Source organism: Puma concolor, chromosome D2, assembly GCF_028749965.1.
Source record: "Puma concolor isolate L17-30 chromosome D2, mPumCon1.1.hap2, whole genome shotgun sequence".
NCBI lineage: Eukaryota > Metazoa > Chordata > Mammalia > Carnivora > Felidae > Puma > Puma concolor.
The window spans coordinates 88,700,105-88,725,864 of NC_141677.1; the positions used below are offsets into that span (position 1 = coordinate 88,700,105).

The 25,760-nt window shown below is 55.1% G+C and overlaps 2 protein-coding genes across 6 annotated transcripts; one reads left to right on the plus strand and one right to left on the minus strand.

Moving 5' to 3' along the window:
• The first annotated feature begins 435 nt into the window (after positions 1–435).
• Positions 436–16,311, plus strand: MTG1 (mitochondrial ribosome associated GTPase 1). 5 transcript variants are annotated; one of them, XM_086681273.1, is made up of 11 exons: positions 436–651; positions 1,707–1,784; positions 4,692–4,783; positions 7,198–7,278; positions 7,815–7,871; positions 8,224–8,314; positions 10,282–10,343; positions 10,782–10,878; positions 11,262–11,343; positions 15,151–15,241; positions 15,655–16,311. In XM_086681273.1, the coding sequence occupies exons 1-11, from the start codon at positions 540–542 to the stop codon at positions 15,661–15,663; spliced, it is 852 nt and encodes a 283-aa protein (XP_086537399.1). In that variant the 5' UTR covers positions 436–539; the 3' UTR covers positions 15,664–16,311. The 5 variants fall into 5 exon arrangements, with proteins under 5 accessions (XP_086537399.1, XP_086537395.1, XP_086537397.1 ...); XM_086681269.1 differs by having other exon boundaries at positions 437–651; positions 15,151–15,263; XM_086681271.1 differs by having other exon boundaries at positions 500–651; positions 1,707–1,830; positions 15,151–15,263.
• SPRN (shadow of prion protein) lies at positions 16,305–20,147 on the minus strand. Its single transcript, XM_086681274.1, has 2 exons — positions 19,851–20,147; positions 16,305–19,169 (listed from the first exon to the last, which is right to left on the minus strand). The coding sequence occupies exon 2, from the start codon at positions 19,152–19,154 to the stop codon at positions 18,717–18,719; it is 438 nt and encodes a 145-aa protein (XP_086537400.1). The 5' UTR covers positions 19,155–19,169; positions 19,851–20,147; the 3' UTR covers positions 16,305–18,716.
• Positions 20,148–25,760: the final 5,613 nt, after the last annotated feature.

A 25,760-nucleotide genomic window follows, 5' to 3' on the forward strand; every position in this document is an offset into this window, starting at 1 on the left:
TAAATAAAAAAAAAAAAAAAAAAAAAAAAGCTAAAACCTGACTACATTTACACAGAGTACGCGCGCAGTGGGAATCCCAGGCTCAGTGTATTAATAGGCTTAATGTAGCAGAACTGCAGTCAGTATTTGCAAACGCTTTGCTTACAACCTGGAGTACTTGAAAAAGAGGATATTACATATATAGGGCACATTTAAAATGTTTGAAAATTTTAACCAAGTTTGTAAAAAGAGGTCAAACGTTGGCAGGGGACAGCTAAGTTATATTACAGTTATACTCAGAATACATTTAGGGAAGAACTGGAAAACACTAACGTATTCACGAATTCTCGGGACCCCTGAGAGTCTCCAGAGTGCACAGGCCCCAGGTGGGCTCGTAGACCCGCCCCCTGGGCTCCTTCCGGCGCACAAAGAAGCGTAGTGCGCACGCGCGGACCGCGCGTCCGTCTCCCGAACCCCGGAACCACGGGGCCGGATGGTGGGCCGGTCGGAGAGGTCCGTCGAGGGAGCCGTTCCCCCGCGGCGCTCTGGGTCGCGGCGCCATGAGGCTAGCCTTCCGCGCACTGGGCGGCGCCGCCGGGGTCGCCTGGCGAGAGAGCTTCCCCCTGGGCGGTCGCGACGTGGCGCGCTGGTTCCCGGGCCACATGGCCAAGGGTGAGCGGGGCCTGGAGGGGCCGGTGTTTGCGCGGTGAGGCCCGGTGGCCCCGGCGCCCGCTCGCTCGTCAGGCTGTCCGCGCGCGGGGCGGGAGGCGGCGGCGGCCCGGGGGCGGACCTGAGCCCCGAGCCCCAGCAAGTGCCTTCTGCCACTTTGTTCCCCCAAGCCTCCGTTTCCACATCCGAGTCCACAGAGACGTACTTTTCCGAGTCTTGTTTGAGCACTCGATGAAATGGTGGTAGGAAAGCCCTCGCCGAGCTGCGAAGTATTCAGCTATTATCGTTGCAACACCTTTAAGACACGGCCACTGCTGTCTTCCGCCTGAAGCCCTCGAGGAGTTTCTTACTGTTGATTTGTAAAAATGGGCCCGAGAAGACGCGCGGGGCCGGCGCGGTCCTCCGTGTCAGCGATCGCCGGGTCCCGCTCCCGCAGCCCTCAGCGCGCTCTGACCTCCGCGTAAGTGGTGAGCCGGTGCCCGCTGCGCCGGCCCCTGCGGAGTGCGGTGCGTCGGTGTCCGCCCTCGGGACGCGGACGTCCGAGGCTATGCGGAGGACCCGGTTGAGCGGGGGGGGGGGGGGGGGGGGGGGGGTCACCGTGCTGAGGGACACTGTGGGGGAGGGGGTGGTTACTTTCGTTGTGGGTGTTGTTCCTGGTTAATGGTTAAGGGGGAGTTCACTGCTGTGCGAGTGGCTGAAACTTAGGCAGCAGCATGTCCCCACAGCGTGCAGGGCCCAGAGAGTCGGGTGGTCCGAGTTACCCTTTTAAGGCCGAGACCAAGACCCATAGGAGGTTAAATACTGCAGCTGGAGCCCTCCAAGTGGCTCCACCCCAGACATGCTTTTGCCCTTCAGGCAGGACCTCTTCTTTCTGGAGACACCGTTATTGAACTTGGAAGAGGCCCTCAGCAAGGGTGTATCAGTTATGGTGACTTAGGACACTGCACTCAGGTGTATTCTCTCTAGGTGGTGTGTCATTCTGGACCATTCAGTGTCACCCCATCACTCTTGAAAAGCCATAGACGCCTTCCCTTAGGCATCTTTCTTCTGTTTTCCAGGGCTGAAGAAGATGCAGAGCAGCCTAAAGTTGGTGGACTGTATCATCGAGGTCCATGATGCCCGGATATCCTTTAGTGGTTGTAATACTGTGGTTTATGATAAGAAATCTGTATATACACACATGTAGGTATATGTTGTATATGTGTGTATATATGTGTGTGTGTGTGTATACACGTGTGTGTGTGTATATATATATACACACACACACACACATACACATATATATTTGGGCTTTGTCCCTGTTTCTGGCGCAGAGCTCCTAAAATCCTGGACATTTTTTTGTAAGTTTATTTATTTTTGAGAGAGAGAGAGGGAGAGAGCGAGAACACTGACAGCAGAGAGCCCGGCGCAGGGCTTGAACCCACGAACTGTGAGATCATGACCGAGATCATGACCTGAGCTGAAGTCTGACGCCAACTGAGCCACCCAGGCCCCACAAACCCTGGGTATTTCTTAAGTGATGAGAGTGGTAAAAAAGTGTCTGTTGTTAGGTGACTTTTGGAAAGCCACTAAGTCACCTAAGTTCCAGGGCTGGTTGCCAGGGGAGGTGAGAGTGGCTGGAAGTTGGATGGATTGCCAATGGCCACTGATTTCATTAATCAGGCCTATATAGTGAAACCTCAAGAAAAACCTAAAAGGACAGGGTTCAGAGAGCTTTTGGGTTGGCAAACACGTGGATACAGAGGGAGAGTGGCACATTCAGAGCACGGGAGCTCTGTGCCCCACTCCCTCATACGTCGCCTTATTCATTTCTTCTGTCTGACTTCCTGAGTTACATCCTTTTATAATAAGCCAGTAATCTAGTAAGTAAGATGTTTCTCCGAGGGCTGTGGGCTGCTCTAGCAAGCTAATTGACTCTGAGGAGGGGCTTGTGGGAACCTCCCATCTGTAACAAGTTGGTCAGAGGCACCGGTGACCAGCTGGACTCGGGATTGGCACCTGGAGGGAGTGGGGTGGGGAGGTGGCACATTGTGGGACTGAGCATTAACCTGTGGGGTCTGACTCTTCCTCCAGGTAGATAGTGTCAGAGTTGAGTTAACTTGTAGGACGTCCTGGTAGTGTCGCAGAATTGCTTGGTGTTGTCCTCCTCCCCCACCCCCAACTTTATTGGAATTGGGTGTGGAATTGTAGTGGTACAGGAGAGGCCCTCCTTCCTGAATCAGGCTGTGCTCAAGGCAGCAGGAAGCATTCCTGCTTTGTAGCCTTGTCTCTGTCTGGTCCTCCTCCTGTGTCTGGTCTCTGCTCTGGTCCAGTCTGCTCCCACAGTGCCTGGCAGCCTCACCTCTCAGAGTTACTGGCATTTAACTCTAAACCCTCAGTACATGACAGAGTTCCCCCAGGAGGCTTTAAAAATCCTGGTTTGGGTCCCTTTCCAGACCGGTTAATCAGAATCTCTGGTGGGGGTCCAGGCCTTGTATTTTTCGAGCCTCCTCATTGATAGGTAGATAGCATCCATTGTCTCTGACCTCTGCCTGCCTTGCCCAGGCCTTCCAGTTGAGTCCAGCAGTCGGTTCTCGAGGTGGGGCGTGCAACCTTCATTTCGACGTTCCTGCCAGAAGGCTTTCCTCCACGCTTGAGGCAGGAACCGGCAGGGTCTGGCGATCTTGCTCATTACCATGTACTTTCCAGACCCTGTTTTTATTGTATTTGAGCTATGCTTGGATTCTCTTTATGTGGTAAAGGCATTGGTTTGAGAGTTCTTACCACCTCAGGGATAGCAGATGAGGGACAATTTTCACTATTTCAAAGACTTGGAACTTTTGTAAGAAAGTACTGAGTTTATTTACTGTAGGCGAAATATTGTAGGATATCTCATGCTGGCCAGAAGTGTTTGCTGGCGATCTTACGATTATCAAAAGTGATGAACCTGTAGTTACTGTTCAGTGCTCTGTAAGAGGACACCTGTCCTGTTGGCTTCTAGATGTTTGCCCTTTTCTCCAGGACAGCAAGAATGCCTACGTTGGGTTGCGGCCCTGGGGTGGAGTCTGAATTATACAGGATTGGTTAACCCTTTAGGGAAGAGAGTAGGCAGCTTAACTGGTGCCTGGACCCAGGGTGTGCCCAAGGCCTCAGGAGTTTCACACCTGGACTCACTAGGAGATGAAGCACCGGGAAGGGGCTGAGTGTTCAGAAGATAGGTATATGGGCACCCCCCTCCTACCTGCGTTAGGGTTCCACGAGGTGGGACCTGTCGTGATCCCCGAGGGTCCCTGGTTGAGGGAGTAAGGGCGTGGCAGTGCTAGTAAGGAGGCAGAACCTTCAGTGGTGGTTTCCATGGGGGACCCTCATCTCCTTGGCAGTAACCAGAGGGCGGCATTGGTCTGAGGTATACTAGTTAGGACTTTATGGGAGGCCCTTTTTTTGAGCGATCAGATCATTCATTTTGAACTCACATATCTTGGCAACTAAACAAAGAACCCTTCAATAAGACCTTCCCCTGAGTTTTGTTTTTTGTTTCTGCCGCCACCATTCCCATTTGAGGAGGAACGTGAGAACCACTGCCCTGCTTGCATGTGGTGGTTCCATGGCAGTGAGACCGTTTCCTTCTCTGCCAAGAGGGTAGGACTGGGGTATGAGGCTGGGCTGGCTGGCATGTACTTGCTTTGAGACTGGGCTTCCTCCTCTGCTCACTTCCTTCTAAAGATGTTCCTCTGGGGGCGCCTGGGGGGCTCAGTCGGTTAAGTGTCCAACTCTTGGTTTCAGCTCGGGTCATGATCTCATGGTTCGGGAGATTGAGTCCCTTGTCAGGCTCTACGCTGACAGTGCAGAGCCTGCTTGGGATTCTCTGTCTCTCCCTTTCTATCTGTCCCTCCTCTGCTTGTGTGCACACGCTCTCTTTTTCAAAAATAAATAAATAAACCTTAAAAAAAAAAAGATTTTCTTCTGAAGGTGGTGCCAATATGCATAACAAGACGAGATAAAATAATGGTCTGGTGAAGCATTAAAGGAATTTTTGCCTTAATTTTGCCACATTCCACTTTCAGGCCGCAACCCTCTGTTTCAAGAAACCCTTGGGCTTAAGCCTCATGTGCTGGTCCTCAACAAAATGGACTTGGCGGATCTGAAGGAGCAGCAGGTGAAGGTCCCTGTCCCGGGCACCTCCAGCACTAGGGTTGTGTCTAGGGTCACCCTTGCAAGCAGACTCTGTGTTGATTCACTCAGGCAGGCTTGCTTTTTAGCAAACAACCCTTTGTTTGCGGAGGTCTTCCCGCCTGATTTCTCAAAATGACCTGCTTCCCTCTAATGTTTAATGTATGGTCCAAATGACCAGAGAGCGCACCTCCCAAAGGAAGTGGCCAGGCTTTGCTGCTGGAGCCAAGTGCCCCACAGGGTGGCTTCTGGCCCCATGCGGCTCTGAGCGCTTGAGATGTGGCTCCTGCTGCAGACACGATACTTGTGTTTTATTTCATTTCAGTTAATAAGTTTCCGTAGCTGTTTGAGGCTGGTGGCCATAGGCACAGGCCACAGGTACTGACCTGGAGGCCTCCTGTGATGGCTGCATTTGGCCCAGGCACCCACACTGGCCAGTTCCATGGCCTTCCAGACACCAAGTGCGCTGGAGGCCCAAAGTAATGTCTTCAAAGCAGGCAGGATCGGGGGACACAAGTGACCAAGTGCAGGGCATGCCCACGTGTCCCAGCATATAAGAAACATGAAGGTCTGGGCATATTATTTTTGAGTGTTCACCTCTGCTTTTCCTGCTGTGTTATCGAATCCTTCTGGAAGGGCAGGTGTCAGACCCTTGTGGATTCCAGCCTAGCAGTTTTCAGGCTGTTAGTGGCGCAGCGTCCTCTTTGTTGGCAGAGTGCATTCAGGCTTCTCAGTTGGTCGTGGTATGTTTGAATTACTTAGACGCCAACCACAAGTCTCTGTCACAAGGTTTCCAGGGGAACATCAAATATAGGAGCTCTTTGTTTGCTGAGAATCCGAGCAGAGGCCACCCCTAACCCACGTGCGGGTACCTCTGGTCATTTAAATCCCTTCTGCTGTGCAGGACGGGAGGTGGACAGCTCCAGAGCCCCCAGAACAAGGTGTTCATGGGCTTCACTGCACGCACGCTCTACTAACTTAGCATCACAAGCTTTGCTTTCATTGGTTGAGACTTGAGTCTTACCAGCGATTGCTTCTGGCCTTAAGTGCTAATCTTTGTGGAGTGTTGGGCACATAAGGTGACCTAACATAGGGACACAGCGGTGTCTCAACTGGTTGGGAGGCGGCGGGAGTGTGTGCTCCTCCTCTCAGGTGCTGCTGTGGGCAGAGGAGAGGAGAGGAGAAGGCCCCAGGGATGGCCCTTCATGTCTGCCTCTGGGGGTGGGTGGGGACATCCCATGTGAATGTATACACTTCAAAGCGTGGCTTCAAATATGTCTTTGTTGTGGCCTGTATCCTCATCTGTATCATCATAACAAACAACTGAAATATATAATGAAAATTAAGTTAGCAAATGACTTTTGGTTCATTTAGGCATTGACCATGTTTTAGGTCAGTACGTGGTCAAACAATATCATACCGGTATTAAAAACTATGATTCCTACACTGATTTCACTTAATGTTAAGACCAATAAATTCATATTAACCTTAGTTTACTTTTGAGCTTTTAAAGCGTTGCATGTACTTTGTACTTGGATTGGGTTAAGGCTGGGTTTACAGTGGTCATTTTGTGAGAGCTCGTCAGAATACTCAGGACTAAGCAGATCACTGAATGCAGCCAGAGGTGGCTCATTTTCCATGGAGGTACCTGTGTCCCGAGAGGACAGCCAGTGTCTGTGCTGAGCCCTCATGCCCGCTGGAGCCTGCAGCTCGTGGACCCCTGCCCAGGGCACTTCCTTCCTGTGCTCACACTGGAGCCTCCTCTATGGTCTGTGCTGTCCACAGGGCCCCCTCGCCTGGAGCACGCCTGGCCCGGGTCGGGGTGGGGCTTCAATCTCAGATCCTTGGATTTTAGCATATCACATCCACATTTTCATTTAGTTTTTAAAATGGAAATATCGTACCCCAATGTTTATAGCAGCACTCTCAACAATAGCCAAATTATGGAAAGAGCCTAAATGTCCATCAACTGATGAATGGATAAAGAAATTGTGGTTTATATACACAATGGAGTACTACATGGCAATGAGAAAGAATGAAATATGGCCCTTTGTAGCAATGTGGATGGAACTGGAGAGTGTTATGCTAAGTGAAATAAGCCAGACAGAGAAAGACAGATACCATATGTTTTCACTCTTATGTGGATCCTGAGAAACTTAACAGGAACCCATGGGGGAGGGGAAGGAAAAAAAAAAAAAAGAGGTTAGAGTGGGAGAGAGCCAAAGCATAAGAGACTCTTAAAGAGAACAAACTGAGGGTTGATGGGGGGTGGGAGGGAGGGGAGGGTGGGTGATGGGTATTGAGGAGGGCACCTTTTGGGATGAGCACTGGGTGTTGTATGGAAACCAATTTGACAATAAATTTCATATATTGAAAAAAAAATGGAAATATCTCTTTCAGAAAATTATACAGCACTTAGAAGGAGAAGGCCTAAAAAATGTTGTTTTCACCAACTGTTTACAGGATGAGAATGTCAAGCAGGTAGGTGCTTCTCTGTTTTATACCCTAATGCTTTTGATTAAATACATTTAAAAGAAATGGATTATCTCATGCTCTTGTGAGAAGCAGAGTTTTGGAGGCAAGGCAGGGGTTGGCTGGGGTTCCTGGGGTACACTCATCTCTGGTCGAGAGTAGGTAGGCCCTGGGCAGCCTGTGGTGGTCTGCAGGACCCAGTGCCAGGCTGTAGCGTGTACCCGGGGCTGTTGTTGGACAAGCTTCTGGAGGGTGTGGTGCCTGGTTTTCCGCAGTTGTATTTCGAGGATTTCCCTGGCTGGTGTATCTTTGTGGAAGGTGGCTGCGGTCACAGCCGTCACCCTCTGAGGGATTGACCTGCTTGCTGATGGTGGAGGGACAGGTCAGGGTGCAGGTGACACCCCCCACCCCCCAGCGCATTCTAAGCCCTGATGTGGACAGAGCCCGGGTTCTTCGATGCTGGGCATGGGGTACACCACCTCCAGAAGCTAAGGAGGAAGCCGGTTTCTGTGCGAGTGTGCCGCTGTGTGGTTTGCCTGTTGCAGATAATCCCGACGGTCACGGGACTGGTGGGGAGCAGCTGCCGCTATCATCGAGGAGAGGTCGGTGGTGGGGCTCAGTGCTGGCTGTGGGGTGGTCCCTCCTGCTGAGGAGCCCTGGGCTCGGTGGCTAAGCAGTGGTAGACCAGTCCCCATGCTGGGCCATCACCAAGCCCCGAGAACTCCTGGGGGCTGTCTCTGTGCTGCCCCAGCCCACAGAGCTGCCCTCTGTCTTCTTGTTTGGAGCAGGGATGGGGGGTGGCCCTGCTGAGGCCGGCGGGGCCTCCACAGTGACCTTTCTTCACCTGAACTGGCCTGGGTTTGTGGGTCCCGTTGCATGGGCCACATGAGGCTCTCAGTGGGGCTGTGGGTGGTCCGGGTGGACCCCTGACTCCCTGCTCTTGTGCTTCTGCAGAGTCTGGAGTACTGTGCCATGGTGATTGGGATCCCCAACGTGGGCAAATCCTCGCTCATCAACGCGCTCAGGAGACAGCACCTCAGAAAAGGTACTGCTGGCCGTTGTGAGCTGATGCCGTGGTGTTTGCTGGCGAGCGGCCGCTCTTCCTCTGGCTCCGAGAAAAACCTCGCCCTTAGCCAGAGTGTCATGGCCCCTCAGGGTTGTCTCTTTGCACCAGATAACTGATGTAAGGTTAAATGGTGAGACAGAATCATCTTGTCACACATTTTAAATTAAAAAAAAAAAAAAATTTAATATTTATTTTTGAGAGAGAGAGAGAGACAGAGTGTGAGCAGGGGAGGGGCAGAGAGAGAGAGAGAGACAGAGAGAGACAGAGAGAGACAGAGAGACAGAGTGTGAGCAGGGGACGGGCAGAGAGAGAGAGAGAGAGAGAGACAGAATCCGAAGCAGGCTCCAGGCTCTGGGAGCGGTCAGCACAGAGCCCGACGCAGGGCTCAAACCCACGAATTGTGAGATCATGACCTGAGCCGAAGTTGGACGCTCAACCGACTGAGCCACCCAGGCGCCCCTATCCTGTCACACATTTTACTTTGTTCTCTCTCCTGAACATGAAGTGTTAAGGTATTTAACACATGGATGACTTTCCTGCCTGTTGGTGATTGTGTTCCCCTTCACGGAAATCTCTTTGATGCCCATACTCATGGCGTAGCCAGATAGATGGGGCCTGATAACAAGCAGCAGGCGGTTGATGGGGCAGCTCCAGCTGGGAGACGGCATCCTGCCCAACTGCTCGGGGGAGATTCTGGGGAGACCCCGGGCCTATCTCCTTGTTTCGTGCTCATTTGGATTTGGAGTCACACAGACGTGCCCACACTTACTCGCTGTGTCATTACCCTTTTCCATTAAGTATTTTAAAGTTCAGTACCAAGTCCCACATTGGCTTCGTGTTCCACACCAGGATGCGTTCTTTATTAACAAACCCAAACACCATGAGCTCCGCTGAACTGTTATTTTACAGATGGTGTTTTTGGTGCTCGTTGGAGAATTGTCAGATCGTCATTTTGTTTTTTAATTTTTTAAAAAATGTTTATTTTTGAGACAGAGACAGAGTGTGAGCAGGGGAGGGGCAGAGAGAGAGGGAGACACAGAATCTGACACAGGCTCCAGTCTCTGAGCTGGCAGCACAGAGCCCGATGCGGGGCTCGAACCCACAAACTGCGAGATCATGACCTGAGCTGAAGTCGGACCCACTGAGCCACCTCGGTGCCCCAAATCATCTTTTTTTTTAAGTTTACTTTTCTCTAATTGTGGCTTAAAAAAAAAATTGGTGGCATTAAATATATTCAGTGCTGTGCGACCATGACAGTATTTCTAGACTTTTCCTTGGTCTCAAACTGAAAGTCTGTAAACATAACCCCTAGCCCCCTCTCCCCTTCCACCGCCTGGGCACCACTAATCTGCCTTCTGTCCCTGGATCTCTGAAGAGCTCCTACCTCACATGAATGGAATCACACAGTAGTTGTCCTTTTCTGTTGGACTGATTTCACTGAGCATAATGTCCCCAAGGTCCATCCGTGCTGTGGCCTGTGTCAGAATTTTGTTCCCTTTCAAGGCTGAATAATATTCCATTATGTTTAGATGCCACGTTTTGCTTTTCCACTCGTCCACCGATAGATACGTGTATCTCTACTCTTGAGTTTATCCGGCCCCTTGGTCGGGAGCTGTGCTCACAGACAGGCCTGTCGTGATCAGTGCTGTGGGGCTGATTTGCCGGGTGTAGGCTCGGTGTCGGGGGCACAGGGTCAAGTCCAGGAGGGAGGAAGCCGTCGTGTGGGAAGCAGCAGCTCTGTGCTGACCTCCACGGCCAGGCCCTGGCCTCTCCTCACCCTCCCAGGCACCAGGGAGGTGCGTTTCGGTCCCTGTTGGTTTGGTGCTGAGTTGAGCATGAGCTCATCTGGGCCTTCATGGGTTTCTGGCTGTGTCGTTTCTTCTTCTGTAGCTTGTGTGCCAGGCTTCTGTGTTCACTACGTCCGACAGCCCCTTTGCATCCCACAGGGAAAGCTACCAGGGTGGGCGGCGAGCCTGGGATCACCAGAGCTGTGATGTCCAGAATCCAGGTAGGGTCCTCGGCTGCTGGGTCTGGAGCTCCACACGCAGGCACCTGCTGCTTCCTGAGGACTCGGGAGGCCCTGCCTCCACCCGCCCCACCGAGTGTTGCCGCACGCCAGGCACTGCAGCAGCCTTCCACCAGAGCTGCGGGCAGGCGTGCTCGTCACCCCTGTTTTATGGAGGGGGAGCACGCACCTGCCTAAGGTCACACAGCTCAGCTCAGCTTGTCCACACGTTCCCTTCTTTCCCTGGGAGGAGAAGATTGGGGCCCTTGGGGCCTGTTGCTCTTGTGCTCTGGACTCAGTGGGAGCTGACCCAGTGGGGAAGCCAAGAGTGTGGTGGAAAGGCCTCGTTGGAGCCTCAGGAGCCTAACACCCCAGCTCCAGGGGCCGCCCAGCAGCAAGCCTGGAGGCAGCGGCGCGGCCAACTTTCCTCTGTGTCCACAGGTGTGTGAGCGGCCGCTGATGTTCCTGCTGGACACTCCTGGGGTGCTGGCTCCTCGGATTGAAAGCGTGGAGATGGGCCTAAAGCTGGCCCTGTGTGGTGAGTTGGGGGTCACCCTTCGTGCCCCCTCCTGCCGCCTGGGTGCGGGGCCCCCAGCCCTGGCACTTTGTGCCTGCCTTTCTAGGCCTGGATGTTGCAGACTCTTGAATGCTGTGCTGAGCGGGCATCTCAAGCAGCCTGTGCGGTCCTAGCTCAGGGCGCATGTGGGCCAGGCACTGCTGTGACCCCACTGACCCTCACAGCCCTCCTTGGAGAGAGTGCCTTCCTTCTCCCATTTTACAGCCAAGGCAGGTCTGTGGGTCAGGTCCAAGGGCCACGGCCGGGCCTTCTCCTCAGCAGCACCTCGGGCTGAGACAGGGAGGGGCCCTGGGGTGCAGATGCCAGGCTGGTTTGCCAGGCTCACCCTGGTCGCCTGATTCTAGGAACCGTGTTAGACCACTTTGTCGGGGAGGAGACCCTGGCGGACTACCTTCTCTACACCCTCAACAGGCACCAGCTCTTTGGGTGAGTGCAGGGTCCGGGGCAGGTGGCTAGCCTCTCTCTCTCATTCTAGACAAACATAGTCTAAAACAGCAGCAGTAAGATGCGATTAGACCAGCAGCCTGCACGTTATTTGCAGCATACAGGTCGATATGTTTGTTACACAGTCAAGAAAAGCCTCAAATTTCCTGTGCTCTTTGGTAATTCCTCCTTCCCACCTTTACCTGCTCCCATTTTACAGACGAGACCCCAAAGCCCGCTCGCCACATCCTGGTGACCATCTGTTTTCTGTCTTTCCTTGGACGTCCTGTGCTCTGTCTTGCGGGGTTCCCGTCCTCGGTGTGACTGCTTTCAGATTCCTCTGTGTGGTGCCTCCAGTCGCTCCTTCCTGGTGCAGATTTACACCTTGTTATTCCCCCAGGAGTGAGACGTGAGCAGAGGGTGTTTGCTGGGTGTCCTTTACCGCGTCGAGGACCACAGCCTGGCCGGAGCTTTGTCAGTTTTGTTGGTATGGTTTCATTGACTTTCTCCATTGTCTTTCTGTTATTTCATTGATTACCGTTCAGTCTTTATTATTATTTCTGCTTTGCTGGTTTTCCTTCTGTTTTTGCCATCGGTTGTTGAGAGAAGGTACTGAAATCTCTGCCTGTGGTCTGTCTGTCTTGCGGCTCTGTCCGTCTGCTTCACGCATTTCGGAGCTCTGTTGTGCGGTGCAGGGACAGCCCGGGGATCATCGTGTCCCCCTGAACCGATGCCCTTATCAGTCAAAATGCCTTTCTTGATGTTCACAATACTTCCTGCTCTGACATCGACCTTGTCTGGTAGTTACACACCTGCTGTAGCTTCTGATGAGTGCTCACATGGAGCGTGTTTGTGTCTTTATATTTAACACGTGTTTCTTGGGGTGCCTGGGGCACTCTGTCAGTTAAGTATCCGACTCTAGATTTCAGCTCAGGTCATGGTCTCACAGTTCGTGGGATCGGGCCATTCTCTTCCCCTCTCCCCTCTCTCTCTCTCAATAAATAAATGAATATTTAAAATAAAATGAAATAAAATGTGTTTCTCATAGGCTGTGTACAGATAGTGAGGCCTTGTTTCTTATCCAACCTGACCATTTCTGTCTTTTATTTTGGGTATTGGACCATTTACATGTAATGTGATTATTGATCTTGGGGTTACGTTTGTCATCTTACTCTTTGTCCTATCCGTCCTTTGTTCCTTTTCCTCCTCCTCTGCCTCTGCCTGTGCTGTCTCCATCTTTCTCTCTGTCTCTCTCTGCATCTTTCTCTCTCTTCCTCTGTCTCTCTGTCTCTCTGTCCTTTTCTGGTTACTGGGATACTCTTATCCCCTCTCTCCCCTTTGTCAGCTTGCCTTCTGTAACGTATGGAGGAGGTTGTCTCGGTGTGAGGAGGGTTAGGTGATAGAACCCGTCTCATGGCGTATAAGCACCTTACGATAGCGCATCTCCATTTTTCTCGTGATCTTTGGGCTTTTGTTGTTCTGTCTTGCTTTTGTGTATTTTGTAAGCCTGAGATGTACTGTTTTTGCTCATATGGAGACTCCCAGGTGTGAGACGTAATCTTAGCTGTTTGCCCATGGCTTTATGGTTCATGGGCACCGCTTGTTTCTTTGTGTAGATCCACGTTCTGTCTGGTGTCGCCATTCTCTCACGATTTCCTGTAGCGTTTATTGTAATGCAGGTCTGCTGGTGAGGAGTTTGTCTCCTCAGGTTTGTCCAGAGATGCCCGTATTTCATGTTCGTTTTGGAAGGATACTTGCCCTGTGTGTGAAAGTCTAGGTGGATGGTTTTTTTTCAGGAGTGGAGAGATTTTGTCCCATCCTGTTCTCACCTGTGCTGTTTCTGATGAGGAATCTGTCACGTTTGTCTTTGTTCCTCCAGCTGCCTTTAGGATTTTCTCTTTATCGTACTTTTGAGCAATTTATGACAATGGGACCCGTGTGGTTTTCTTTACGTTTCTTGTGCTTATAGTTTGTTGAGTTCTTAGATCTGTGGCTTTGTAGCTTTTATCACATTTTCAACTATTATTTCTTCCTGTGTTTTCAGTTCCTGCCTGCTCCCGTCCTCAGGACCTGCTGGGCACGGCTGCTGCCCCATGGGCGACCTGCCTGCACCCCATGTGTCTGACCCACTGCAAGCGCCCGCCAGTGTGTGTCTCACAGCATGGGTCTCTAGTCCGATTCGGATCATGCTTTACATCTTCTGTGTATCTGCTTAACTTTGTAACCACATGGGATGTGGTCACGATGACCGGTCTAACATCTCTGCTAGTCCTAACATCTGGGGCGTTTTCAGCTGACTGATTTCCTCCTCACGATGAGTCTGTTTTCCTGCTGTGCACGCCTGATCATTTTTGCTTGGATGCTGGGTGTTTTAAATTTTACCTTCTTGGGAGATGGGTATCTTTAAGTTCCTGGACACATCCTTGAGCTTTGCTTGAGACAATTATCTGGAAACAGTTCCTTCCAGGCCTGACTGAGGCAGGGCCTCCCCCCCACCTCCGCTGTGCCCCATGGGTCATGAGGTTTCCGTCTGCTCCTGGCTCTCTGTGAGCACTGACTGCTGCCCCTGTGCCCTCCAGGGTGGTCCTTCCTGGCCTCTGGCTTTGGGGAACTTCCTTTATCATGTGTGCAGATCCCTCCTCTGCTAAATACAGAGGATGGCAGGCTTCCAGAAGTCTCTCTCTGGGCAGCTCTGCCCTTTCTGGTCCTGTCGTGTGACTTTTACTGGGCCCACACTCCAGGCACCCTTGGGGCTCCCTGGGGCCTCCGGGCACCAGGCTGGGTGTTTGTTGGTTTACATCCTTTGTAGCTTGATGTCTGGTGCCTTGAAAACCATTGTTTTGTATGTTTCTGGTTGTTTCAGGTGGATCGTAAGTTCAGTTCTCGTTACTCCATTTTGCATGGAAGTAGGATTTCAAATTGATTATTTTGTTTCATTTCCGTGGGAGTCTGTGTGGGCCTCCGCGGTCCCCCAGTGTTTCTGGAGAACAGGCAGCCGTGTCCTGCGGGGTGGCCCTTGTGTGTGTGTAGTGGGGTGCCCAGGACAGAGGGGCCGCAAGTTTGATTTGGGACCTGCCTTCCTCAGGATGCGATGTCCTCCAAGGTGGGCACTCCGATACCCAGGTGGGGTCTCCCCTCGGCCGAGCCCCTTCCTGCTCTGTGGACCCGGAGGCAAATCCCACCGTCGCTCCGGCTGTCGTAGGTTCCGGGACGAGTGGCCGGCAGAGGTGTTGGTTGGGTCTCCCGGCTCCTGTGGCGGACGTGCTTGTCTGTGGATGAGGCTTGTCTCTTTCAACCCTTCAGGGTCAGACACACCCGGCCCTGTGCTGGCCTTTCTCATCAGGCCCTGAGCCAGCGTCACGGACGGGGCGTCCACAAGAGCTACTGGACAGTTCTCGGCAGAGGCGGGCGCCGAGTGGGTTTGTGCTGGTCTGTGGGCTACAGAAAACACCAGTCAGACCTGCTCATTCTCCCCTGGAGAGAGTGCTGGCAATCCTGGCGATCCTGCCTTGGGCGGCTGCCCAGAGGCTTGGAGCACCTGTCAGGGTACTGCCGTGCTGACCTAGGGCTCCAGGCTACGGGCTGCTCGGGAAAGGGGTGGATGACGCAGTCGTCCTGCCATTGCAGCCACGGGCATCAGCAGGGAAGTGGTCCTCAGGACAGCTGGCTGTGGCCACGTGGGAGGACAGACATTGGCAGCTCTGCAGTGGGCACTTATGGCCACATGCACGAGGGGTCCCTTGTGGAGCTGGGCGTGACCCAGCATGTCCCCTCCTGGCTCCCACTCCCCGACTGTTGGTCTGTGTGTAGGTACGTGCGGCACTATGGCCTGGGCGGCGCCTGTGACGACATCGCCAGCGTGCTGAAGCAGGTGGCTGTGAGACTGGGGAAGACGCAGAAGGTGAAAGTGCTCACGGGCACGGGTGAGAAGTGGGGGCATCCGCCTCCGGCTGGGCTTGGGGAAGCAACCAATCGAGCGGCCCCTGGTGCTGGGGGAGGACACTGTGGGCACGTGTGGCTGTTTTGGGAACACAGGTTCTGCAGAGGGGCGGGCTCTCGGTTCAGCCTGTAGACGGCAAGGCGGCCCTGCCTCTTGGCGCTGGATATACCCTGCGTCCCACCGGTTTGAAACCTGCCGAGGTCGAGGTGCCACAGCCCAGACTCTTGTGTTTTCTTTCAGAACATGTGCTCGTGCCCAGGCTCCACAGGTGCCCACCCTCCGTCCCTGAGGACGGGCAGGGAGGCATGTGTCTGAATCCTGCGCCTGCCCTGTAGGGAGGTGCCTTCCTCACCAGACCCTCTTCTCTCCCCCAGGTGACGTGAACGTCATCCAGCCCAACTACCCTGCGGCAGCCCGAGACTTCCTCCAGACCTTCCGCAGGGGGCTGCTGGGCCCAGTGATGCTGGACAGGGATGTCCTGCAGAGGTCCCCCGTGGCAGAGCCCTGAACTGGTCCAGTTGGCAGGGGCCTCACTCCTGCCTGGCCCTTGGCACCAGAGATGCGGGGCATCCCAGGCCCCAGCCCAGAATCTGATGCTGGGCCTCCCTTTTCCAGAAGCTCCATGCTGGGCACTATCCACTCAGGTCTCTACGCCGGGAAGGAACCTGTACCTCCTGCTGCCCCACAGCCTGGCCAGCTGTTGTTGGGGACTGTGCCTGGGGTCTGGACGTCAGGGCTGACGAAGTCCCTAAGCTGTCCCTGGGTGTCTCAACTGTGCCGAGTATCTCTCAGGGGGAAGATGATGCTTTCTCAGGAGGACGTGAACGTACAGTCTGCAATTTAAAAATCTCACGAGGCCAGTCTCTGCTGGTGGCTTGTTTGCTGTGCACCAGGAGCACCTTGGGCTCACATGTTAACGTCTCTCCAAAACGACACAAAAAATGGGATATGAACTGCTTAGTGAGTAAGGCCTATGTATTGGGGCCTTGGTGGTACCCTGGGTCCTGCAGTAAAGAAGAGTCTGTTTGCCAGTGGAGTGTTTATTTCACGACACGACAAAAATGTGCACACAAAATGGACAAGAGGTGCCAAGGAGCTGTGGCCAAACCCAAGAACTGTCTGCTCCCTCGGTGCCCCGGGGGCTGCCCTGCTCACGGCCAGCTGCATGCAGGCTGGGAGGGTCGCTGGTGTGGCTTCCCCCCACTTCCGAGTGGCAAACTGTAGCTACTGGACAGTGGGACTCTCCCCAGGGACCTGTACCTGCCAGCCTGCATTCCAGAAAAGGGCAGAGGAGGGAAAGGGGGTGGGGTGGGCCTGGTGAGCAGCTCTGTTCCTTCTGTGTCCAGTGTGTGTGGCCTTCCTGGAGCGTTGGAGTCTCTGCCAGGCACCTCCCCTCCTGAAGGTGCCCACGGTGGCGCACACTTCCTAATCTGAGATTACCCCCCCTGGGTGCCATCTGCCTCCTGCTGGGACCCTGACCAGTAGGGCAGGAAGTACTCTAGCATGTGACTGTACCAGATGGGGACAGGCTCTGGGAGTCAGGCTGGTGTGTGGTGCCCTGTAGCCTGTGAGGGCGGCTCAGAGGCTGGGCCCATGCTCCTGGCCCCGCAGGGAGAACTGAGTTGGCCCGAGGTGCAGCCCTGATGGGTCTCCCTGTGCTGCCTGCGAGTACGGTGGCAGAATGGTCACACTGCCCGAGGCCCCGGGCAGGGCTTGGCCGCAGCCTGCTGGTCTTTGGTTGCATCAAATTTGGTCTGGAATGGATGGAGAGGCACCTGGGCTCATACCCCAGGAATGCTGGCAGTGCGGATCCCTGTCCTGGTCTTTGGAGAACAATGCTTGATCCAGGGCTCCGCTGGTAGCTTGGCGACCCTCACCCTGACCAGACCTGTGTGTCAGCTGTGGGCGAGCAGAGGTGGCAGGGCCCCCGGAGGTGCTGGTCTTGGCACTGGCCTCTGTCAGCTGAGTCCAAAGGCCCCATAGTCTGGGGGGTGAGGGCAGATTCTGGGAGGCAGCCCAGCGGCAGGTGAGGCTTTCAGTGAGCACCGACGGCGGGGGGGGGGGGGGGGGGGGCGATCCAGAGGATCCAGGCCTGGGGCGTTGTCCTGCCGTGGGATATGGGGCAGAGGGCGTAAAGAGCCAAGGCCTCCAGGGCTGAGCTCACAAACTGCAAGCCAGGCCAGAGGCTGGAGGGAAATGGGCTTCCGGGCACCTGAGAAGCAATGGGCTGGTCTGCAGACGGGTGTTTGTGTGCCAGAGGCAAACTCTTAGACGCTTCCCTGGGTGTCTTCTGTCCTCAGAACACCCTCAGGTGCCCGGATGGCCGCCATGGTGTTGCGGGGGTCAGCCTCCTGCACGCTTCCTTCTGCTCAGCCAGAGCAGCCCGCATCTGGTCGCACTTGCTGCTGCGCCTGCCTCCAGGGACCTGCTGGTGGCCTGTTGGTTCTGACTTGAGACCCGGCCTCCGCCGTTCACACCTGGCCCTCACCTTCCTGGAGCAGCTGCAGACCTGCCGGAGCCACAGCTGGCTGTCCTGGGGAGCTCTCTCCATCCCTGAGTACCAGCAGGCACGATTCCAGAATGGGAGCCTAAAGCTCCAAAGGAAATGAAAAGCTTCTGAAGCTTAGACAGTGCCCCCCCCCCCCCCCAAACAGGTCCCAAGAAGAGTTAAGTGACTTGTTTCAAGTTAGAGCACAGTGGCTCCAAGAGGCGCCTGGCAGTGGCCTTGAGAGGGTCTGCCTGGTGAGGGGGCACACTTCTGGACCTGAGGGTGGGCTGGCCGGGCTCCGGGGCAGCTGCTGTGGCAGGGGGTGCTCCAGGGATTCTCCAGAGAGTGATGGGCACGCCTGGGCTCCAGTACGCAGACGGCCTCTTCCGGACAGGTGGTAGGCACACTAAAACCTGTGAGGGAAACCTCTCCCCCCAAGTCCTCAAATCCTTTGGTCCATTCTGGCTGCTTCTGTGGGGGAGGCCACAGGGTCCTCAGGGGGGCCGGAATGGCCTGAGCAGCCTGGTCTTGGACATCACTTTGGGCAGCTCTGGAGAGATGGTGGGCCGTCAGCCTGGATGGTACCGGAAGCACGGGATGGCACCTGCTTTTCTGAGGGTGGAGAGGGTGGGGGGAGACCCTGCCATCCAGGCGGTAGGCGGGGCATCCTGGGACTGAAGGACCCTGGTCCTTCGGTAGGATGGGGAGGCTGGGGAGGGACCTGGGCCGGGCGGTGGACCGGGGGTGTCAGTGGGCACCCATAGGAGAGGCCGCGGCTCCTGCCCGGGCTGGCTGAAATCCCCCAGGCAGCGTCTCTGGGTCAGAGGCCGCCGGCAGCGGTGGGAAGCGGCGCTCAGCCGCTGGCGGCCTCTGGGGCCGATCCGGGGCGGCGGGCCTGCGGGGAGGGCGCGGGCTGGGGGCCGGATCTGGCCCCGAGCCTGGCCAGGCCTAGGGCCGCAGCAGCCCCAGGGCAACGAGGGCGCCGCCCAGCAGCAGGCAGAGGCGCGGGCCGCCGGTGGGCCCCGCGCCCGAAGTCCACGCCCGGTAGCTGTAGACGCCTTGGCCCGTCCGGTTGCCGCCTGGTGCCGCGTCCTCGTCGTCCTCCAGGCCGCGCTCCCCGGGGCCCGGGGCCCTTCTCCAGCCGGAACCCGCCGCCAGGCCGGCCGCCGCCCCCGCCGCCGCCCCGGCCGCAGCCACGCGCAGGGAGGAGCCCGCGTAGCGGGGCGCCGGCCTCACGCGCACCCGTGGGGTCCCGCGCGCGCCCCCGCGCAGCCCTCCCCGGGCGCTGCCGCGAGCCCCTCCACGGCCGCCCTTGGCCGCGCCAATGTCGCAGAGGAAGGTGGCGGCCAGCAGCAGAGCCCAGCACGTCGCGGCCGTCCAGTTCATCCTTGTGGGGCGAGCCTGCGGCCAACGGAGAAAGGACCTCAGCTTCTGTGAGGGTCAGGGGGGCAGGGTCCCCAGGGCCTGGAGCCGGGCTCGGGGACTCGGCATCTCGAGGACGGCCCGCGCAGGGCTGGGAGTGGGGTGGGAGGGTAAGGCACTCGGGCCTGGACAGAGGGTGAGGCGGGTGCGCGGGTTGCGCACCTGGGGGTGGAGTGGGAGCAAAGAATGAGGGAGGACCCCCACATCCCCGGCTGCGGTGGGAGGACCCGCCCAGACCTCCACGGCTTGCGGGGACCCGAGGCCACACCGGGGTGGGGGTTGTGTTGAAGGACAGTCTCGGGGATGGACAGTCTCCACTGTCTGGACAAAGGCCACACGCGGGTGGCTCCGCCCGCACCCCTTGGGGCAGCGCGCATGCGGCGCGGAGCCAGAGCAGCGGGTTCTGGCCTCGCGGGGACGCCGAGACACAGTGCAGACCCCGCCCCCGCAGCCCGGACCCGGGGGACCGTCCCCTCCCGCCCCACCCCGGCCGCCTGGCGGAGCAGCTGGCGCGGGGGACGGGGACGCGGATGCGACGCGGGGCCTAATTCCGGCGCAGGGACCCGGTGGCCGCTCGACCCTCCTCCCGGGCCCCGCCGTCCCCTCGGAGCCCCCGTCCCCTGCCTCCCCGCGCGCCCGGACCCCGCCGCGCGGCCTTACCCGCCTCGGGCCTCGGTGGGAACCGCGGGCTGGAGGGGCCGCTCCGGGGGCCGCGGCGGAGCGGGAAGGAGCCGGCTGCGGCCGAGACCCTGCACCGGCGCGCCGCGCCCCGAGTTTGCGCGAGGCCTCCGCCCCAGGATTGGGGGCGGGCAGACGCGGAGGCTCATCCCCCGGGCGACGGGAAGGGAGGAGAAAACGGCAGTTGGAGGCGCGCGCGGCCCCTCTCCCTTCCCAGCACCCTCCTGCTCGCTGCACACCGTCCCCCGTCTCCTCACCCCACCCCCTCCGGATTCCACACGCGTGCGCCCACTCTACCTCCAGCACCCAGTGCGCACCCGGCCCAACCGAGCCGCCGCCTCCCGCCTTCCCCCTCCCCCCTCCCCCTCTCCCGTTCTGCCCCAGGTGATGTGTCCCGGACGCGGGGACCACGGAATGCTGTGGCAGGCCCTGAGCTCGAGATCTGGTGTCCAGGGCTCTCCACGGGGAGGCCCAGAGAGGAGAGGATGGCTCTCCAGGTCCCCAGGGTGCCTCATCTTCCCGCCCTCACGGTGGCCACCCCACAGCAAGGTCACTTGGAGCCCCACTGCCCCAGCCAGCCGGCCTTTCCAGTCCCTGCTGGGTCCGGCTCTGGGGCTTGAAAGGGTGCTATCTTGCTGTCCAGGTCTGTCTCGCGACTACGACCTCTTCCCCTCCCAACCGGGCTTTTACCCCAGCCACTCCACTTGGGGACACCAGGCCCTCTTGATGGCTTTAGAGGTGGGCTCCATGACCTCAACTGTGACGTGATGTGACCTGTCTTAGCTTCCATCAGACCCTCTCGATCCCCAGAGGCTCAAACTCCCTAATTTCTGTGTTGAAGTCCTGATCCCCAGAACCTCAGAATATGACTGTATTTGGAAATAGGGCCTTTACAGAGGCAATTGTGGTAAAATGAGGTCATAGGGCAAGCCCTGACCTAATCTGACAGGTGTCCCTATAAGATGAGGAGATCAGGACACAGACACGCACACGGACGGCACTGCAAGGACGTGGGGAGAAGGCTGCCGTCTGTGAGAGGAGCCGTCCCTCTCACAAGGAGACAGGCCTCAGAAGGATCCAGCCCTGCCCACGCCTGTCTCAGACCGCCAGACCCTGCTGGGTCTGTGGCACTTTGTCACGGTGGCCCGAGTAAACTAATTGAGAACCTATGGGTTTCTAAAGTCCACGTGGAAACGTAAAGGTCTAATGTAACTCATTCTGAAAACCAAGATCAAAGAACTCACCCCGCCGGATGTTAAGATGTTACAGGAAGTCACGGTAATAAAACAGCCCGGTGTTGGCTAGGAACAGACAGAGACCAATACAGGCAAACGAGGGTCACTGACAGACTCAGGAATTTACACATGTCTACGGGCATAAACAAGATTGAGAATTTTGATAGAGGACAGGAAACTAAAAGAACCAAATGGAAATTCTAGAGCTAAAAAATACACTTAAAAACAGAGATTAGATATGGCTAAGGAGAATTAGTAACCGGGAAGATCGGAAGGAAATATCCAGAAGAAAGCATGGAGGGAAAAGAAGAGAGTGTACGTAACAGGCTGCTGGGGGCGGAGGGGACGCGACAGAAGACCCCCTGCGTGGACCAGGGAAACTGAACGGACAGCAGAGAAGGAAGGTGACGAGTGCAGTGTTTATGGGCACACAGGCTGACCGTTTTCAAAAACCAAGGAGGCAAGGCACAAATTCTAGAAGCATCACAAACTCCGAACATGATAAATATGAAGAAAAAGCAAACCCCAGAAACCAAACACGACAAGAAGATCTTGAAAGCTTCCCAAAGTGGGGGGAAACCCAAATACCTAAAACAAGTAAAAATAAGCTGGCTTCTCCACAGAAACAGGGAGCAGCTGAGAACACAGAAATGTGGTTTGTAGAGTTCCTGAGCAGCTCGGTGAGCTGACAACAGGTCAGAAGCTGAGAGGCTGGTACGTACTGGTGCAGATGAAAACCTATGTCACACAAGCAACAGTGAACGAAAAGCAAGCTGGCTCAGCTCTCTTAATGCCAGACCGAGCCTTACAGATTAGGGCAAAAAGCATTACTGGAAACAGAGTAACACTTCTTAATGATAAAAGGTTAAATTTACCAAGATGACAAAAGAATTCTAAATTTTATGTACCTAACGAGGGACATGACCTCAAAATATGTAAAACAAAATAGTAAGAGAATTTTTTTTATTTTTTAAAGTTTATTTATTTTGAGAGAGAGCAAGTGCGAGTGCAAAAGGGGCAGAGAGAGAGGGAGAGAGAGAACCCATGAACCCATGAACCGTGAGATCATGACCTGAGCTGAAACCAACAGTCGGACGCTTAACTGACTGAGCCACCCAGCTGCCCCAGTAAGAGAATATTTACAGCACAAAATCACTTACATGAATTTAAAACTCTCACAAGCAAAGCAATACGACACATCTGTGGATACATGCATCCTGTCTGAGGGCAAACACCACACATCACACCGGGGTTCCTGATGGGCGTGATTGGAGTGTGGGAAACGTGGGACCAAGTGAGAAGCGCTCACCCTGGCAGTGACAGTAGCCCAATAAGGAGAGTGCCGGATCAATCCACCTTTGTACCCAAGTGCCAGAGAAGAAAGGCAGAAACACCAGGTTATGGGTATGCCATTTAGTCATTAGACCCATCAAGTTTTAAATAGAATGACATTCTTGTTTCTGAGAAAAGTGGCACGTGTGTGGCCTGTGGCACTGTCTGGACTTGCCAGGTACACACACACACACCCCCCACACCCATCCATTCAGGTGCACGTATGCACATACACGCACCAGGTGCACACTTTTTACACAACCCCAGGTGTGCACCCCTCCAGATCTCCTCCTTGGGTGTGCACACACACATACCCATCCATTCAGGTACACACACACACACACACACACACACACACACACACACACACCTAGGTGCGTACAAAACGCAAGAGGGAAGACCCAGGCTGCCTCCTCTGGCTGTGTCCCCGGGCACTTTCTGGTCTCATCCAGATCGCCTCCCCCAGAAGAATGCTCATTCATGTTTTTCTCTGCTCAGGACCAGGGCCCCCTCTTGCCTGGGGAAGGACACCACTGCCATCAGATGGCCAGTGAGCTCTCTAGGGCTGAGCATAGTCGCCAGCTGCAAGGGGAGGGAGGCTCACCCCCAGCTTTGATGTCCCCATGTAGATCATGCGTCCTTATCTTGTGTTTTCTGGGCAGCATAATGGCTGTTTGGGGGAGATGGATGGCAGCGGTCCAGTTGGAACCGCTAAGGGACTGCATGGTTCGGGGCTCTGGTCCGACAGCCCTGGAGGTAGGTGTCTGAAGGATGGACGCATTGCGGGGGGGGGGCTGGGGCACAGCCAGGGAGGGGCTCCCCAGGCTTTCCTGCCCGTCCGGGAGGAGGGGGGGGCCTCAGGACCCTTGCCCACTCCCCCCGGGGGTCTGGGGAGCGGCTGCGCTTTGCGCTGTCCCCGTGGACAAGAGTGGACCAGGGTAACTCCTGCATGACGCACAGTCCTCTGGCGCCTGCTCACCCGAGGAGGGGGCTGCTCCGAGCTGGGGGTGGGGCACAGGCCGGAGTTCGGAGGGGATGAGGGGGACCCGGCGACTTGCTCAGTCCTGTGGGGAGGGGGTGCTCCGAGCTGGGGGGGCACAGGCCGGGGTTTGGAGGGGATGAGGGCTGTGCCCCCAATTCTTGGTGATGCAGCAGGAAGAGGCTGCGTCTGCAAGTGTCTGCAGGACAGAGGGTGGGGCCTTGGCCGGTGGGACCATGTTGGACGCCCCCCCCACCAGGCTGAGGGCGTCGGGGGGCTCTGGAATCCGTGCCCAGCCGTCTGTGCCCAGCCTGGCGGCGGGTGTTGTTGCACACCCCCCCCCCAGCCCCTGCCCCAGGCGCAGTCCTTCCAACCTTCCCCAGACCCTGTGCCTCGACTCAACCGCACCTTGCAGGAGGCGCAGGGCCTCCGCAGGGTCCCCGCAGGTCTCTGAGGGTCTGTCCCCACACACGCCGTGGCTCACTGGGTCCCTGCCACCTCTGGCCCCGGGTGATTTTGATCAGGCTCACTAGTGGCCGTGCTCCCCACCGCGTCTTCTAATTGCAAATTCTCACCTGGCCGGCACTCTCAGAGCAATTTGTGGAGGGCGCTTCGGGGTCCCTGGAGGGAGGGTGTGAGGCCTTCCCCCTGTCTCCCTAGTGACAAGTAGGTCTTTGCCTGTTACCTGCCACCCGTCCGGAGTACACCCCCAGCCTCACTGTCCTTTCCAGGAGGTTCTTGTCTGTTACAGTCGGCTGCACACCCAGGGTGGGGCTTCAACTCAGACCTTGAGATTAAGAGTCGCAAGCTGCTTGGACTGGCGTTTATTTTGACTCCTGCGTAACATTCTGCCCCAGCTCATGGTCTCTGGCTGTCTCCGTGGGTCCCTCCCTGGGGGTGGCTTGAAAACTCCCAAAGCAATAAGCCAGGACTCACTGCATTTGTTTCATACTGGTCAGGGTCACTGTCCTTCACGGCCTGATGTCCAGGGTCTTGAAATCCACAGTTTTCCATATTCTGTCTGTTTCCTTTCAGGTGGGAGGGTAAATCCCGTCTCTGTGTTCTGTCTGGCTGGATGTGGGCGTCTGTCCCCTATATTACAGCTGCCTCAGTGTCCCTGAGCTCCGGTCTGTGTCTCCTCCCCTTGCTGACCAGCAGCCCGGGCCTCCAGAGCCTGCACTGATGCCTGGAGCCCAGCCTGTCCGTTTCCTTTCTGTCTAGAGTCACAGTCCTGCACTGCCTCTTGTCCAGCATCTGAAAACAGTATTAAAGACATGTATTATAGTGCTGTATTTTATAATTATAGTATTTACATAATTATAGTATTGTATAGAAGTATAATCATATTATATATTTTGTCTAATTTTGTCGTTGTTTGTGGTGGAGGGCTAGACTGGAGCGAGCTCATGTTTTATGGCTGAAAGCCTGTTTATATATCTCAAAGTTAATTGTCTCCTCTATGTTGCAATATCTTCTCTCAGTTTTTAACTTTTAGTTTTCATTGTCTTTAAGGTGTCTTGATGAACAGGTGTTCTTAAATATTTTAACATTTTAAAAGTTAAGGTATAAGTTAAATACAGTAGCATCTACTCTTTTTAGTGTATGGTTCTGTGCGTTTTGACAAGTGTGTATACTTGTGCAACCACCACCACAATAAAAATACAGAGCAATTCTATCCCTCCAAAAGTGTCCTCTGTGCCCCTTTGTAAATAAGACTCCCATCCCCAGTACCTGGCAAATATGTTTTCTGTTCCTATGATTTTGACCTTTCTAGAATATTCTATAGATAGTATCAAAAGAGTGTGTCCTGTTTTGAGTCTGGCTTCCTTCCCTCAGCGTACCACTTCCGTGATTCAGCCATGCTGTTGTGTAGATCAGCTGTGTTCCTCCTTATTGTGGGTAATATTCCATTTATGGAAGGACCACCGTTTATCCATTCCCCAGCTGAGGCACTTTTGGGTCGGTTCCAGTTTTTGCTGATTATGAATTAAGTCACTATAAACATTTGCGTATGTTTTTCTTGTGTGAATGTAAGGATGGGTTATATGATAAGTATATGTTTAACTTTGTAAGGAGCTGCCAACCATCGTCCAATGTGGCTATGCCACTTGGCACTCAGTAGTGAGTTTTAAAAACTGTTGTTCTAAGAAGTTGGTGGTGGTATCTCCTTGTGTTGTGGGTGTTTTTTTTTTTTTTTTTTTTTTTTTTTTTTTTTAAAGATTTTATTCTTAAGGAATCTCTACACCCAACATGGGGCTTGAACTCATGACCCTGACATCAAGAGTCATACGCTGTACTGGTGGAGTCAGCCAGGTTCCCTCCTTGTGGTTTTTATTTGCAGTTTCC